This window comes from Lathamus discolor, chromosome 1 (assembly GCF_037157495.1).
Source record: "Lathamus discolor isolate bLatDis1 chromosome 1, bLatDis1.hap1, whole genome shotgun sequence".
Taxonomy (NCBI): Eukaryota; Metazoa; Chordata; class Aves; order Psittaciformes; family Psittacidae; genus Lathamus; species Lathamus discolor.
Window position 1 is genome coordinate 137,941,926 of NC_088884.1, and position 17,712 is coordinate 137,959,637.

Here is a 17,712-nt window from a genome sequence, read left to right on the forward strand (position 1 = left end):
GTTTTATTTATTCTAGCAAAGACCTGTTATTACTGTAAAAAAGCATCTGCAATATTAAGAAAATGGGCCAGAAGACAATACTTAATATATAGTAATTTACAATAATATTTATTTTTTATTATTTTTTTGTTTGTTTAAGACAGTCTAGCACAGAGTATGTTTCATTATTTGCCACTTTTTGTGCCTGCTGATAGGGCTAGTAAGCTTCTGCTCCAGTGAGGGATAATACTGACTGCCACTGGCACTTTCATCTCTCTCTAAATCTCAAAATCCATCACTAGGTAGAGGAAATCTTCCTCTAACAGCCATGTCCTTCCTTGGAATAATTGAGAGAACTGCACATGAGTCTGGCTGTTTGAGAAATCCATCAATAAGGGATTTATTTGTGAAATGTTGATTATATTTAGCTTTTCGTGGTGGCTCTGCTTATGTAGCAAGGAGACGTGGCTGATTTAAAGGACTGAAATTGCTGTTAGAAGCAACAGATTACATTCCCAAGGTAAGCATGCACACTGATGGAACTGCTTATTGTAGAACTGCTAAGGACTCTTTGCATGTTATGAAGAGAGATTTTGCTGTAACACACTGCAGATTTTAATGTTAATTAAGATTATTTGCTGGTTTTTGTGAAGAAAACCATAGTTCTCTATATGGTATAAAATTCTGTTCTTGGATATCCTTATTTAAAGCATTTTCTCTCCAGAAATAATGACCAGAGAAGTAAATATGGTGGGACAGTAAGAATGTGAGATATAGCTAAAATAAAAGAGAGGAGGAGATGGAAACTTGTCTTCCATTCACTGCAATACTGTCAAAGGTTAATACTGCTTTCATTTTCTTGCACCCCTAACAATTTTGATGTGTAGTAATGAATATAGTAAGGTTTTAGGTCATAATGTTGGAAAACTCAGTTGTTCATCATAGTAGTCACATTTAAAAATCCAAGATGGTAAAAGCAAGTTTTTACTGCGATGATACAGTAAAAACAATATGGTAAATATCTAAAATACCTCTAAAACAGGCATTTCTTTTTTATTACCTTTCAAACTTACTACCTAAATTTGATAATGTGAAAATAAACACTGGACTACCACAATAAAAGCTTCATCACAATTTGTTGTAATGTGTCAGTTTAAGAAAAATATGTGTGACTGCAGAATAGGAAACATGGTAGTGATCCAATTTAGTAAAAAACATCTGAAAACCCTCTATAATACAATTTAAAAATGCATCAGGGTGAGTTCTGGACCCACTGGTTTAACAGGACGTTTTGTACTGTTCTCAGTGTCAGGGTTTTGTCACACAAAGGCTATAACAAGGTACCCGCAGTCCCCAAACCAGCAGCAAATACTGTGTATGTTGCATCAGGCATGTGCCACATTAACATTTCTGTGTCTTAGCCTCAAGAATTTCTAAACCCTCCACAATTTGCTTTGAGACTAATGGAATCTGAAGATATTCTTGTGCTACATATCCTGACTCACTGACGAAGGAAACAACCCAGGGCAGCAGTCACCTGAGCCTGACATCAAAATTTAGTATTTTGAGACCCACAGGGTAGTAAATACTTCCAATTTCACTTGATGCTTCCGGTGCCTCAGTAAGATGAAGTTTCCAGTCTTGCGCCAGATGGCATCTCCTCTTTCCCAGCAAGTCCTACAAGGACAGCTACAAAGACGGCTGCCACAGCTCCATCAGCAGAACAACTCACTGTGCTTCCACTTACAACAGACACTAATGGAGGCAGGGGAATCTGTTTATTTGCAAAAATGTACAGAAAATCCTCTTCGCCTGAAGAACAGGAAAATGTAGAGGATAAAGATTTTTCCTCTGCCTCCCGGCTCCATACTCTGGATGGGTGTGGACTTGCGGACATGTCCTGTTTTACCATACTTCTCATCATCTTCAACCTCTGGTACACCTGCAGATCACTGTGTCTGGAGAGCACAAAGCCAAAGACTTTTTCTTTTTTTTTTTTTTTTTCTTTTTTCTCTTAAAACTAAAGAAGATTCGAAGAGCAAAGATAAACATGAAAAATGAGCGCCTATATAGAAATAATGGTACCGGGAGTCCTAATGTGAACTGACTGGTTTAGAGCTTACTCTGCCGGAGGAATGATTTTCCTTCAGACAATTATGTTTACGTTTATCTGGTGCTGCTCGATTGGAAGTGGCTGGACGCAGCTTTATTTTGCATCATTATTTGTGAGCTCTGCAGGCTCCAGTGTGGCTCTGTGGAGGATACAGCTTAAAGCAGGATGGAATTTTGTATGCCAGCATTAGCAAAGCTTTCAGAACACCTGTAAGCAGATTTAAAGCTGCTTAATTCAATCTGGCATACTTTAAGTCTCCACACTCTTAAACAAACACAATTTATCCTTGGTGTAAGTCTGTGGAAACACTGTTACAGCTTTTAGGCTCCTGGTGAATCTAGGCTAATGTTCACTATGTCTTAGAAACTTAGAATCTTTCTATGAAACATCTTAAACCTGCTCCTTGCTCTTAAGCATTTAAAGACTGACCAGCAATTCTGGAATACATTTAGAGCCATCTGTGGAAAAACGCATCCTAACCTTCAATCTTTATCTTTCTGTTTTGTAGAATGTTGTATATTATCATAGAATCATAGAACGGTTTGGGTTGAAAGGGACCTTAAAGTTCATCTAGTTCCAACTCCCTGCCATGGGGAGAGACATCTTCCACTAGACCAGGTTGCTTAGAGCCCCATCCAGTGTGGCCTTGAACACTTCCAGGGTGGGGGCATCCATCATTCATAACCATGGCTGCTGGATGACTGTTGGGAACATGGGTTTTCCTCTCCTACTCCTGTAGAGGAATATTTTTTATTTCATTGACTAATAATGAAAAGTCTGGTAAGTCTGGCAGTAATATGGCAGCTGTATCATCCTGCTTCTTTTTCGCAGTGTGCCTGGCCACCTAATGTAAGTACCTTCTTTAAGGTTGATTCGTTCTATGGCATTTGACTTCACTTATCAGTGGTACAGCTACTTGTTTGACAGTTTGTGGCTTACGTACCCTATTCTCTGATTTCACATGCACAGGGATATTGTTACTACCATGGATAGCATCTGTTTCATAATTCCATCTAAATTTCCCTGTGAAAAGCAGATCACACTTGTTGACACAATTCATGCCTGCAGAGTTGACAGTCTCATTGACGAGAAGATATAACTGACAAAATTGTAAGAATAGTACCAAAAAGGGAGAGGAGAATTACTCCAGTGGTAGAAAGACTGTGCATTAGAATGTACTACATTAGTTATGTACTCCATAATATTTTCAATTTTTGAATACTGAGATGAGCAAAACAGACATGAACAGCCACTAGCATTTCTATTTACATGTTTATATACTATGTATTTTATGAGTAAGGAGACTACTACACAGGCCAACTTTCTAGTTACAGAAAGTACTCTTTGCTCTCAACAGAGTACAAATGTTAGGTATCAGATATCCTGACGTTTCTTTGGACATAAAACCAGTGGATGTTTCCTAGTCTGGTTTTCAGGGTGTCAACTCTGCATTAATCTGTTTATCCATCTTGACATGGTGTTGAATTTTTGGTTCAAAACCAAATGAAATGGCAGTAGACATTTCAAACACAGTTGTCTAAATATTTCAAACTATGTGTTCAGGCTAAAGAGAAGGACTTAAACGAATGGTTCCTCTAAGAGAAAGCTGTGTTTTACATTCTCTTTAGCAGTAGTTGCCTGTGCTTCAACACTCTGAAGCACACAGTGCCCTTTCTTGTCTTTTGGGAATGTTATGAGAGAAAGGAAACTTAAAATACTGTTGCTGGGGTTAGTGGAAGAAAGGATATAAAGGATTCATCTATAGGAAAAAATTTGCTTGTTACTTGTGCTAGTTCTGAAATTACTTGATTCTTTTTTTTTTAAATCAGTCTTCTTCAATTACCCAAGGTAAGACAAACTTCACCATGAGGGTAGGAGTGATTGAGACCCACTACTCCCATTCAATTGTTCCCAGTGTGGTAGTGCAAGACACCCGTGAGGATCCTAAACCAATAGACAAAAGGGAAAACAGGTATGTTAAATGTACAATTTTGTGTCTGTTTGGGTTTTATTCTGTGATAATTTGAATAGGATTAACTAAGCACAGGCACTTGCCATCATCTAGGTTTTTTTACCCTCTAATTAATTTTTTAAGATTATGATATATTATTTACCGTAAATATTTAGGAGATTAAAATCTGGGCTCTTGCTATTTCCTTAGATACCTTACCCCATGAGTAAAATGGTGAGAAACAGTCTGTGACAACATTGATTAAATGTTTTTTGGTTTTTTGTATTTCAGCAGATATCATGTAACTCTGTTGTTTTGCTATTCCCCAGGCAATGGTATCTACCCAGTGCATTTGCACAGTACAATATTAACAACAATAGTAATAAAGGCGAGTAAGTATCTTTGCCATTTCATAAAATGAGAGTACTGCAATATTGTTTGTTTAAGCACCAATGCAGAAGATTGATATGTATTTAATAAGTTCTTCGCAAAGTTATGACATTCAAGTAATCCCAAAAGAGATTGCACGTACATTTTAACTTCATGCACATCAATTAAGATAATCATTCTCAATACTAAAGTTATTGGTATTACATCTACTAATTTAAAATAAAAGTAGTGCTATGTGAATACAGTAAGCAAAACAGTTCTGAAGGCCGAACACCCGAGTATAATGTAATCCTTACTGAATTCAGATGACTGAAACAAATGTGGAAGCAAGAGGTATGTGCATCCCATGACCCTATCATATTTTTCTTTTCCTTAGGGAAGAGAGGAAAAAGAAAAAAGAAAAGAGGTAAGACAAAGACTAATATTGCTACTATTTCTAAGATAATTCATCTCTTTCCAAATATGTTTTAATTTAGTCTATAACAACTGAAAATGTAAATCTATTTCTTAGCAAGTCAGAAAGAAAAAAGGATGGAGAAACAAAGAAGAACAAGGACAAAAAGGAGAAAAACAAAAATAAAGATAAGTCAAAGAACAAAGAAAATAGAGAAGAGTAAGTATTTTTCATGCAAATCCTCCTGTTAGTCTAACAAAATTGCTTTTTATGTAAAATCAAATCCATTCATGGACATCCTGTGCTTGTGAATGAGTGTTCAGACTCCTGTTCTCCCTAGAACAGATCTGTTTTGATATAACTTCATATGTGGACAACAGAAATATGCACGTGTGGAATTGGTCTGGAAAAAAAAATCAAGAAAATTCTCCTTTGTATTGTGATTATCAAATATTTTTTGGATAACACCCTGAAGCAAAAGATGTGCCAGTGTAAAGCAATCTCTTCCACACATAAGGGTACCTACATCAAGTAAACTCTTGCCTTATCTTTTGTTTGGTGAATTCAAAATTTTCTGGCCAAGGAAGAGAAACTTAAAATAATGCAGTAGGAACTTTTGTTGTATGATTTCATGTTCTTCGGTTTCTTTATGTAAACTATGCCAATGTTTCATCTTTCTCAGAGCTAGACTTTTCCCAATGAGAAAGTCGTGATTTTTCTCACTTCTTTAAACATGAGTAGTAGCCACACAATCCTTTTATTTTTTGAAATACGATTAAGTCAATTAAGATAGTTAACTGGGTAGGAAACCATTAAAAGTAACTTTAAAAGATTGAAATTACATGTGCCAGTGTAAACTGAAGTGGGATTGCCAAGATGATTTTGCTCAGCAAAATATAGATTCTAAAATTTGTGTCCTAAGTCACACCTAACAAGCAGCTTCGTGTTCTCCAAGTATTCAAGCAAGGAAGCTTAACTTTAATAAAGACTATTTATTTTACAATAACAATTTCTGGAATACTTCATTCCTCAAAAATTGTTACGTGTATTTTACGTCTCTCATTCCATCTCCTTTTGTTTGTTTGTTTGTTTGTTTTTCTGCCTATCACTTAGGGAGAAGAAAGAGATTTTGATTATTGATCCGGCAGGAAATATGTATTACAATTGGTTGTTTTGCATCACAATGCCTGTCATGTACAACTGGACCATGATTATTGCTAGGTGATGTACTGGCAAATTGTATTTTCCCTAAATAGATTAAAAAAGATTTTACTTATTAATGACTTCATGCAAATATTTAATTTTCATTTCATGGTAATTTAGTTTTGTCTTTTCCTATTCAGAGCCTGTTTTGATGAGCTTCAGCACGACTACTTAGCGGTATGGTTTATTATTGACTACGTTTCTGATGTCATCTATATTGCTGACATGTTCGTACGGACAAGAACAGGTAAGTATACTCAATGATTAATTATTCCTCTTCACATATTTATGCCAAGTGGGTTCAAATATTTAGAACACTATTACCCTTATTACCTGGGTATCCTTGAGGAGGTGTGACAGTAAAAATGATACTGAGAGAGATCTCTGAAAGACTGTAATCTGTGACCTGTAAAAATAGGAGAAACTGATGCATACATAAAGCCTGAGGTAAGTAAGCTAGGCATGAGGTAAGCTAGATACAAGCTGTTCTGCCTGCAGCTGCCCCAGCAAGACAAAATTAATATGTGATGTGGCCAAGTGAAAATCAAGGGTTCTGAAGAACTAGCACCTATATCTGGATTCTGTATTTAAGGAGATTCAAACGTTTTCTTGATTTTCAAGACCACTGTGCAAACAAGACATCCAAGTTGCTTCAGATGCAACTGTTTCTTTTAAAATCTTACCCTACCTCCAGAGCTACTGAGTAGATAATCTAAATATGGAACTGGAATTCCCATGTTCAAATTCTTTCCCTGTGGAGTTTTTTTGAGGGTTGTTTTTTTCTTTTTCAGATGTTCACCATAATGGAAAAGTGGAGGGAAAAAAATCACTGCTAGAAATGTTTAATTTTCAAAACTATAATTTAGCTTAAGTCAAACCATATAGAACAAAGTTGAATATTTTGAAATAAGAATTTTTTTATTAAAAAATAAGAGAAGTTATGTACCATCTGGAATTTGCAATTAAAATATTTTTTGAAGTATATCTGGATTGACATTAAACACAATACAGTTGAAGTTGTAACATTTTTTATTATTTACAATTTGATTTTAGGTTACCTGGAGCAAGGTCTTCTGGTGAAAGAAGAACAAAAGCTTCGAGAGAAATATAAGGCATCTTTTCAATTCAAATTAGATTTTCTGTCAATCATACCAACTGATATCTTATACTTTAAATTAGGACTGAATTACCCAGAATTGAGAATAAACAGGCTACTCAGAGTAGCTCGGATGTTTGAATTCTTCCAGCGAACAGAAACAAGGACAAACTACCCAAATATCTTCAGGATCTCTAACCTTGTCATGTACATTGTGATTATTATTCACTGGAATGCCTGTGTGTACTACTCGATCTCAAAAGCCATTGGATTTGGGGCTGACACATGGGTCTACCCCAACACCTCTGATCCTGAATTTGCCCGTCTCATTAGAAAGTATGTCTACAGTCTCTACTGGTCAACACTGACCCTGACTACTATCGGTGAAACACCCCCTCCTGTAAGAGATTCTGAGTATTTCTTTGTGGTCATCGACTTCTTGGTTGGAGTATTGATTTTTGCTACGATTGTTGGTAATGTGGGCTCCATGATCTCCAACATGAATGCTGCTAGAGCAGAGTTTCAGGCAAGGATTGATGCTATCAAGCAGTATATGCACTTTCGGAATGTGAGTAAAGACATGGAAAAAAGAGTTATAAAGTGGTTTGACTACCTGTGGACAAATAAGAAGGCTGTGGATGAAAGGGAAGTCTTGAAGTATCTGCCAGATAAATTAAGAGCAGAGATTGCAATCAATGTTCACCTGGAAACACTAAAAAAAGTTCGGATTTTTGCAGACTGTGAAGCTGGTCTGTTGGTTGAATTGGTTTTGAAACTCCAGCCACAGGTATACAGTCCTGGAGATTATATTTGCAGAAAAGGAGATATTGGACGAGAGATGTACATTATCAAAGAAGGCAAGCTGGCAGTAGTTGCTGATGACGGAATTACCCAGTTTGTGGTCCTAAGTGATGGCAGCTATTTTGGAGAAATCAGCATTCTTAATATCAAAGGTAGCAAAGCTGGCAATCGAAGAACAGCAAATATTAAAAGTATCGGATACTCTGACTTGTTTTGTCTGTCTAAAGATGATCTCATGGAGGCTTTAACAGAATACCCAGATGCAAAGGCTATGCTGGAAGAAAAGGGAAAACAAATCCTAATGAAAGACGGGCTGCTGGACATTGAAGTTGCAAACTTAGGAAGTGATCCTAAAGATCTGGAAGAGAAAGTCACCTACATGGAAGGAGCAATGGACAGGTTACAAACAAAGTTTGCCAGGTTGTTGGCTGAGTATGATGCTGCACAACAGAAACTGAAAAAAAGACTTACACAAATCGAGAAAATATTAAAGCCAGTTATAGAGCAAGAATTTGCAGACTTGGATCTGCAAGAAGCAGATGCAACCACAGAGAAGCCTGCAGTGTCAAAAGCAGAATAAACCACTGAAAGTTGCCAATAAGACTTAGGGTCAAGTCCTGCATGGGGCTGAATACATTCATTTCTAATCTTTATAGGATCTGGCTGTTAATTAGGAAAAAATATTTTTTGAGGTAATGTCACTAATTTCCTACAAACAGCACATATTTGGCAGGTTTTGAGAAGAAAAAGAAGAATTGAGAACGAGCATGTAAGGTAACACTTCAGTCTTGCAGAAACAGGTGGCATTATTTGCTAATGCATTATGTACTCTTTATGTAACTGCTCTATAGCAAATGCATTCAATCTACGTACAGTAATATCCTGTCAACATTAAAAGTTTCGCTATTTTAAAATAATTTCTTTATGTCTACTTATGGAAAGAAGGAAAAGTTTGCTTACAGTTATATTGTTTGAAGTCATGGAAGTCATGAAGGCATGAACTGTGATATTAAATTTGTGTATAAACAAATACATTTTAATGTGTATTGATTAACATAAGATGAATTAAGTATATATGAGATACATGAGATATATATATATATGAGGGATATATGAGTACTGAAGGCTGTAAGATTTGGAAAATATCATTATTTCATTGGGTCCACCTTGGCTGATTTCTTGAAATGTAAGTGGGCAGTTTTAAATGAACCTTTTTCAGGATAATACATGCAAAGGCTGGAATAGAGAATGGAGAAAATATAACTTCTTGCAAGCATCATTCTGAAAAATATGGATGGCTCAAAATCTAGCTGTTCTTTCCACAGTAATAACAAATCCATAGTCTTGAAGACTGTTCTGCTCCATGTGGCTGCTGAACCTATGGACTATCAAGTTTTTAAGATCTGTCCTTAAAAATTTTTATGTCCCTAGTGTAGCAGTTGTGGACATTGACAGAGTGCAAGGAGCAGACATGACAGAAAGAGGCCAAACTGTCCCTATGGCATCTTCGTAGCTGCTGTTGGGGAAAGAACATGACTAAATAGGTTATTTTTTTCATTGATTGATAGGGTATTTCTTTCTTCATAACTACTACTAGCATAGTAAAATATATTGCTTCATTTGTCAGATAGATTTTCAACTGCTTTAAAAGCATTATCTCCTTGGATTTTTTTCCCCTAATTTATGTATTTTTCCATTGGCAAAAATTGGCTTTATTAGTTGTGGTCTCAGCTGGGCATTTTTAGTAGACTTTGATCATAGCCACTTAATGTTGGAGAAGTTTGATGACAAAGAGCGAAGAAAGGGATTTCAAGGGATAATTCTGTGTTTAGGGCAATTTGATTATCCTGGGCAATTGTATTCCCACTCTTCATAAATATGTATGTAAAGGTTACTATTATATATAAGCATACTATACTGGAAAATATCTCTATACTTTCATTCTTCTCCTTAATAAGATGGAGATATTATAAACTGGATCTTCTGTACAATGAATTCTTTGCCATTGTTTCATTAAAGACTATACCTTTGCACACAAGAACAATTGTTATGCTGGCATTTAACTATGTCGTGAATGTTGGAGTTTGCAATAAGCATTCTTCTAATTCAGGTCTTGAATATAATTTGCAATCTCTATGGCAGTAGCATCCTGTAGGGCTGTGTCAGATTTCCCTATGCACTTAGGAAGCACTTTTCTCCTTTGTTGAAGTTGAAGACTTTGTATTAGAGAAATGCGTGATAAGTTTTAACTAATAAATGCAGAGATCTACTGTTTATATTTTTTCTTTTATTGATACTTCAGTCTAACATGAGTTGCAGTCACTAGCTGCCCCTTTCTTGGGAATAAAACAAGTATAAACACTACAAAATAAAACAGAAAACCAGAACTGAGCTCCAGTAGTTTACTTACTATTTTCAGACTCTTTTTATGATTGGAAATCTTTTATTATTTCACTTGTATAATCACGTATTTGCTGAAAAAAACCCTGCACACCACCAACTCTCTCCCCACCCCCCCCAATCCCTGCTAAATGCAGTTCCTCCCGGCACGAGGCAGAGCAGAAGTGCTGTAAGTACTATATAAGTGCTATAAATATTTATGTTTTATAAAATTGAAATTATTTCAACTGGCTCCTACTTGTCAGATCTCTTCAGGAGGCACACAGGTACCTCAATATGTATTTTTGTGTTGTAAAACCTGGATACGCTTCAGTGAGGTTTCTAAAGACACTTTGCGGCTGACTTTTAACTCACATGCTCAGAAGATGGGCTATGAGGAAAACATGTGCAAGAGCTGCACCCTACAGACATAGCTGCCAAAAATTTACTCTGTATACAAGGAGGCTCAGGGGGCAGTTTTTTGCTCTCTACAACTACCTGAAAGGAGGTTGTAGTGAGCTGCGTGCCAGTCTTCTCCCAAGCAACAGGACAAGAGGAAATACTCCATCCCTGGCGGTGTTCAAGACCAGGCTGGACAGAGCCTTGGGTGACATGGTTTAATGTCTGGTGTCCCTGCCCATGGCAGGGGGGCTGGAACTTGATGATCTTAAGGTCCTTTCCAACCCTAACTATTCTATGATTCTATGAAATGGGCTGAAGTTGTGCCAGGGGAGGCTTACACAGGGTATCGGGATAAATTCTTCACTGGAAGGGTTATCAGGCATTGGAACATGCTGCCCACGGAGGTGGTGGAGTCACCATCCCTGGAGATGTTTAAAAGATCATACAGATGTGCTTAGGCACATGGCTTAGTGGTGGACTTGGCAATGCTGGGTTATTGGTTGGACTCGATGTTAAAGGTCTTTTCTAACCTAACAATTCAGTGACAGACATCTGAAGCCATTACTTCTGTGGCCAGAGAAGCACGCAAAAATAAACCCAAGCACCAGGTAATAGGGGCCCGCACCCCGACCGCTATCACACACGCGCCGGCACGACCATCCCCTCAGGTGACTTCGAGCTCCGGCCCAGTAACGACTGGGGTCGCGTGACGCCCCGCTGCACACTGGGTGTTGGAGTCCCCTCGCCCCGCCCGCGCGGTGCACGCTGGGAGCTGTAGTCGCTGTGCCGCGGAGCTCACGGGGGCTGTGCCGCCTGCGTTGCCACTCCCTGCCGGGGGGGCTGGCGTGCCGAGCGCGCCTTGGGTTGGCTTCAGCCGCGGGTGTGAGGAGGGCTGCGCTTCCCTCCGCCGCTTCTCGGTCACTGGCGGGGGAGAGATGGAGGCGCCCTGGCGCCAGGGCGGCCGGGGCCGGGGCCGCGGCCGCGCCAGGCCCGGGGAAGGGCTCGCTGCCCGTGCAGGGGCAACTGCCCGGCCCCCGGCTGCCAGGGCCCGCGGCGGTGCCTGCGCTGCGGCCGCGGGGAGTAGCGGTGAGTCGGCCAGCGGTGAGTGTCGTGTTCTCCGCCTTACCCGTGTCCGTGCGGGGGCTGCGGGGCGCCTGGCTGGGGAGCCGGCTGTGGCCCGTGGTGCAGCCGGGCCTCGGGGAGCCCCCGCGAATGCCCAGCTCGGGTCTGTCCCGGGCGTCGTGTGGAGGGAAGGCGGGCTGGGGACGCTTGTGTGGCCGGCGGGCCTGGCGCCTGTCCTTGCCGCTCGGCGGCAGCGAGCCGTGGTGTTCGCCATGTGCCGCCACTGCCTGTGGGCACCACCGGGGGAAACGCGGGGCTGTGTCCTGCCCGGGTGCAGGGTTGGAGCCTTCCAAGCTGAAGAAGTCTAAAGTAATGGACCAGCTGTTTTCCAGTGCGGGTGGAAATACTCGAGAGAGTGCTGCCCACTAGGGACAAGCGTGAGGTACTCTGGTCAGAGTGGCGCGGTGCGGGCTGCCCTGTGCATGGGCGTGCTGCGAGTGCAAGTTAATACTTTGCAAGTGGAGAAGTGCCAAATAGGGAGCTCTTTTAAGTGGCATCACAGGTTCTTAAGGAAAGCCCTAAAACTAGACTTGACGCTACCCCAGTTCGGTGCAGTAGTCTAATATGGAAAACTAGGAGTCCTGTGCTGAAGACCTTTTATCTCTGTGATATGTTATCTTAAAGGCACTTTGTTTTATTATGAGCTCTGTTAAATTACTTTTTTTTTTTTTTTATGTGAGAATCTTTCTCTATTTCACATGCAATACCTTCAACAAAAGCTGGTAATACCCTGTCTTGTTCAGTGTTTTCACCTGTGAAGTACTGTGAACCCAGTATTACATCAGAGTTGTTGGGTGGAAGGAGATCAGTAAAAGTAATAATTTAAAAAATCCCAGATGCTGGGAGAAGCACCTCCAGGCAAATTATAACAATTGCACTTGTCAAGAATTGCCAGGGGCCTTTTTTTGTGTGTTTGTTTGTGGGGTTTTGTTTGTTTTTATCAGGTTTTTTCGTCCTCATGCTATGAAAGTTGTGTCTGTGTGAGATGTGTGTTGTGGGTTTTTTAAAGTATCCCTTTTATAAAGCGGCATTATAGATGCATATATTCTAGTCTGTCTGGTTGGATTTGTCAGCAGTAATTGACAGATAATAATTCCTCCTGTGAATTTTATGGATAATGCACATTAAAGAAGAAAACACAATTTATCTCTTCGTGTGTAGTATTGAAAATGTAGCAACATAGTGCCCTTAAAAGCATAAAATCATCAAACTCCTTAAAGAAAAGGACAGTTGAATGTATGTAGACCTGAATGTGGTGTTATGAGTAACTGTTACGGTATTAATCTGTTCTCTTAACAGAATTATCTTCACAGAAGAAATTTGATGAAATTAAGAAGGCTAATCAGGCTGCAGCGAAAAAGCTAGTTGAAGACCAGTTTAGCTCCTCATCTGAAGAGGATGATGAAGATGCTGAAGTAAAACAAGGAAAGATTTTGGCCAAAACATTTACCATTTACACCAGTCAAACTGGTAAATATTTTTTCATTTGTTGACTTTTCTTTCAGTATGAAAGCTTAAGCAATACTGTATTATTGGCTGTGTATTAATTTTTTTCCATAATTGGAGGGAAAGCACTTTATTCTTATGTCTTGTATTAAAAATACTTGTTCCCAGCAATGCATGCTGGCAGTACTACTTGCCTTCTTATGCAGAATCAATGGTATAGTTTTGAAACTGTCTTAAGTACTTCTAATAATGTAGTTTTGTAATAATATGTGACTGGCTTCTGTTCAGAGGAAAAAAATACATTTTTACAGCAGTCTCAACATGTGTAGAATAGCAGATCAAACATTACTGATTGCTTTAAAAATCTTTATACATTAAAGATGGAGATGCAAGTGAACTGGAACGTACAAGACAGTACATGAATGAAGCTTTTCAGTCAGGGGCTATGACATGTCTGATCTGCATTGCCTCAGTTAAAAGGAACCAAGCTGTAAGTATTTTTCAGTAGTCTTTTAGAATAAAGCAGATATAACTGAGTAACTTGTGTTTGATTATATTACTAAGGTGATTCTTGGTATTGATGTTTTTAAATTGGTAGAGTACTGAATGCAACATTCAACATCTTTACATTTTTCAAATGTGTGAAGAAGTAAGTGCTTAAATATATATATATAGCTTGTAATCAGAATGTGGAATTTTTGACGTATGTTTGCTATCCTAATGTAAAATAGTTATTTCTAAATTACAGAGGGTAGCAAATGAAAAAGTGAAGTACTTGAAGACCAGTGCTTGCAATGGTATATTCAGTAAGCTACTCTGTAGCAAATACCAAGGCAAGAAATAGGAAGCTAGGAAATATTATTGCTGGATTTGTAGCAGGGGACCCAAGATAAACTTTGCTGCTCCAAATGCTAATCAGGTGAAAGAGAAAGGTGGCATATCTGGGAAGGTTGACTTAATATAGCTACATTTTTTGTGGGAGAGATTTCAGGACAAATCTTTTTCACTTTCATTGTTATGTATTAATGTCCCTTTGATGTTCAAAGGCCCAACCCTGTTCCTGTTGGTTACTTGAATCAGTTATGTTTGCAGCTGTATGTTTGACATTAAAAAAAAAGTGCCGAAAATCTTGAACTTACTATGCTAGAGGTACATGGACTACAAGTATCCAATGAAAATGTAGTAATTAACTTTTTTTTTTTAGAAAGAAATACAATGTTTTGTATGATTTTTTTAACATATTTAATCTGTATTTCTTCAGACCTTAATGTGTATGTTTAACCTTATTTTTAAGTTTTGTGTCTCTTGAGAGTTAATCTTATCTCAGCAGAAGTGAGCTGATTTTATAATTAAGTGGTTTGTTAGTTATCTTGAATCTATAACATTTCAGTCAAGTGTGTTTATTAATGTCTCCTGTTTAGCTTTAGTTTTGGGGAGTTACTTACCTTACTTTTACAAACTTACATCATCACCTTTGTCCTCTAAAAGTTATGGGGAAATTCTCCTTGTTTTCACAGTATAATTTATACTGTGAAGTATACATAGCAATGTTACAAGTTATTAAAAAGATAAAGAAATCAGAACTGATCTTTTTCTGCTGCTTTTCTCTTACCAAATATCAATATGTGTAAGGTTTCTAAGTCATAAAACTGCATTTTTGTTATTTAAATAGGTTTTCAGCAGCAAACTCTTAGGGAAGTATGGTGATTTCACTCCAGAACTGACAGAGAGGTACACTGGGAGCAACAACATAAACGCTTAGTGATGGATGCAGGATACTGGCAAAATCAACTCTCTTAAGCAGATTTGCTTTTAATTCTGTTCCGTTTTATACCTGTCTTGCTCTTTGAACAAAAGACACTAGGCTGAAAGCTCACTTCCAATCAGAACTTACTCTTACCAGCATTGTATGTAAATCCTGAAGTTTGAAAGGGGGATAAAATCTTATTAGTACTTCTGGTGCCAAGATGTTTAGAAACCTAGTGTATGCGATGGGGAGAGCTGAGCTTGTTTAGTCTGGCAGAGAGAAGGCAAAGGGATGTTGTCCAAGGATGTTGTGATTGCTCCATCCCTGGCGGTGTTCAAGGCCAGGCTGGATGGAGTCTTGGGTGACATGGTTTAGTGTGAGGTGTCCTTGCCCATGGCAGGGGGTTGGAACTAGGTGATCCTAATGTCCTTTCCAACCCGAACTATTCTGTGACACAGTTGCAGCCTCTGTTATGTTGGAGTTGTGAAGGTGGCTAAAGCCAAAGTCATCTTTATGGTGACAGGAATGTAATAAGGGACAATGGCACAAACTGGGGCTTGGAAGGTGTAGACTGAGTTCTAGGAAGGGAGCGTGACACTTGAAGTAAGTTGCCCAGGATGGTTGGTTGTGGAATCCCCATCCTTCAGGATTTTCCAACTTTGCTAAGCAAAGCTGTGACTGAGCTAAGTTGGCAACAGCCTTACTTTGAGCACGAGGTTGTGCTACATGATCACCAACAATGTGTTTATATCAATATTTCTATGATGGTATTTTGGGCTCTGTATGCCATGGCAAAAATTTCCCAGAGGAACAAGAAAACAGATTATAGGTATGAATCAGGAACAGTAAAACTGCCTGTATTAATCTAACAATAGGTATAATCTATCTTTGCAAACCCATTTTTTAAATGGAAAAATAGCAATCTTGTATTTCTTTAGATACTGCAGATGATCATCAACAGAAACAAAAATAAGTACAATATAAAGCAGTTGACACTTATATCTGCTCTTTAGGTCTGGAGCTGTTGTGGATGCTTTTGTATATTTCACCTGGTGTGTATCCAGAAGTGGGCCAAGGACAGCCTTTTTCTTGTGTCTTCTGTGACAGATGATGATTTTGGGAAGAAGGATTATCCCTGGCCATGGTGAGCTTTTCATGGTACACTTAAAAAGATACTTCACTTAGACTGACTTTGCTTTCTTTTGAATTATTTTTAAGTTTTCATTAAGATGATTCAGGAGTATTTCAAGAGATATTAAAACCTGCTACATCAAAGTTGTTTCTGAGAAGGTAACTTATTTTGCATGTATCTCAGCTTCTAATACGTGTTTCTGAATTGCTTTTCATATTTGTCTCTTAAAGTTGGCACTAAATAAACTAAACAAAACCAAAAAAACCCCGACGGTTCTAAAATAGCAAGATTTAGAGACTTACTATTTTTTTAGTCTCTGTATAACTCGGGCACTAAAGCCAGTCTTGCAGTTTTGTGTGGGATTTTATAAAGAAGAAGGTAGTATTGTTGCTGTATGAATAATGGAGTTTGCTTTCTCAGTAGTTTTGTGTCTGAAAGTTCATTCAAGGTTTCTTTGTGCATGTTTGTTGTATGCTTTATTTGCCCACTTACTTTCATGTGGAAACTTACAGTAATATCTGTGAGACAGAGTCCTCTGTCAAATTTGGCTGCAAGGGCCTGGTGGATTCAAAAGCTCTGTTCATGTGGGATCTCTGAGAACAGGAAATAAAATATAAGCTTTTTGGCTGGCAGTGTCCAGGTTGATAATACCTATTTTACTACAGTTCTACTTTTTGCTTTGTGTTTAAGCAAAATGTTTATAATGAAAACAGTTTCAAGGAGATGATATTTTATTTAACTTTTAAGCACATGATAAAACTGCGCAGTCACTATGGATAAGTGGTGTATGGCCTGTAATGTATTATATAGGGGCAAATTGACGTTCTATTTGATAAAAATGAGTACATAGGTCTTTCAAAGCTTCTATTCTTCTCTGAGGAGGAGCTCCTTGTCTGTTGTCTTCTCCTATTATAGCCAGAAATGGGAGGTGCTTTGTTTCTTCTTCCTTGTATTGCATTCCTTATCCATGGCTTGCAACAGAGATCCTTTAAAACCTGTGGCACGAACAAGTTGGAGTCTGTCTATGCTTAGGAATAATGTATTTTTTACTATGTGACACCTTCAAAGATAACAAATAAAGATGTGCATCTTATAATAGCTAAGATGCTGACTGAGATAAAATTTTAAATATTATGCATAGTTCAGTTAGCATCACTAACTCTTGTTTTACATAGCTTATAAATTGCCACTGATAAACCCCTGGTTTTTATCTCTTTTGATTGGTTCTGTTTAAGTAGGTTAACTCTTTGTTGCATACATTCCTTTGGTATTGACATAAAAATTGTTCTATGTGCTTCCTACACTGAGAAAGAGGATTGCAGTGATAGGACAATTCCTGAGACATTCTAATGAATGTATTGTAAAATCTGACCTATAGCAAGACCATTATTGTATATTATAAATTTAGTTACATTGTTATTGGTTGCATTTGTTGTAAAAATGTTAATTGGTAGCCTGGTGACAATCTTGGGAAACTGAAAAGATAAAAACTGTTTCTTTTTAAAAAAATCTTAATAAAATTGCTTTTCTATTCACTCCCTTTTCCCTTTGTTGTAG

The 17,712-nt window shown here is 38.3% G+C and overlaps 2 protein-coding genes across 3 annotated transcripts in view; both read left to right on the forward strand.

Annotated features, from left to right (window-relative positions):
* Nucleotides 1–3,957: 3,957 nt before the first annotated feature.
* On the forward strand, nucleotides 3,958–8,507 carry CNGA1 (cyclic nucleotide gated channel subunit alpha 1). Its single transcript, XM_065665277.1, has 7 exons — nucleotides 3,958–4,069; nucleotides 4,369–4,435; nucleotides 4,810–4,839; nucleotides 4,945–5,046; nucleotides 5,941–6,048; nucleotides 6,171–6,277; nucleotides 7,084–8,507. The coding sequence occupies exons 1-7, from the start codon at nucleotides 3,958–3,960 to the stop codon at nucleotides 8,505–8,507; spliced, it is 1,950 nt and encodes a 649-aa protein (XP_065521349.1).
* Nucleotides 8,508–11,480: 2,973 nt separating this feature from the next.
* Nucleotides 11,481–17,712, forward strand: part of NFXL1 (nuclear transcription factor, X-box binding like 1) — a 47,380-nt gene continuing 41,148 nt past the window's right edge. The window contains exons 1-4 of one of the 2 annotated variants that reach the window (XM_065697727.1): nucleotides 11,481–11,794; nucleotides 13,130–13,300; nucleotides 13,657–13,766; nucleotides 16,037–16,167. In XM_065697727.1, coding sequence (XP_065553799.1) covers nucleotides 11,644–11,794; nucleotides 13,130–13,300; nucleotides 13,657–13,766; nucleotides 16,037–16,167 — 563 coding nt within the window. In that variant the 5' untranslated portion in view covers nucleotides 11,481–11,643. Of the gene's footprint in view, nucleotides 11,810–13,129; nucleotides 13,301–13,656; nucleotides 13,767–16,036; nucleotides 16,168–17,712 lie in introns of both variants that reach the window. The other variant, XM_065697719.1, reaches the window with a different exon arrangement.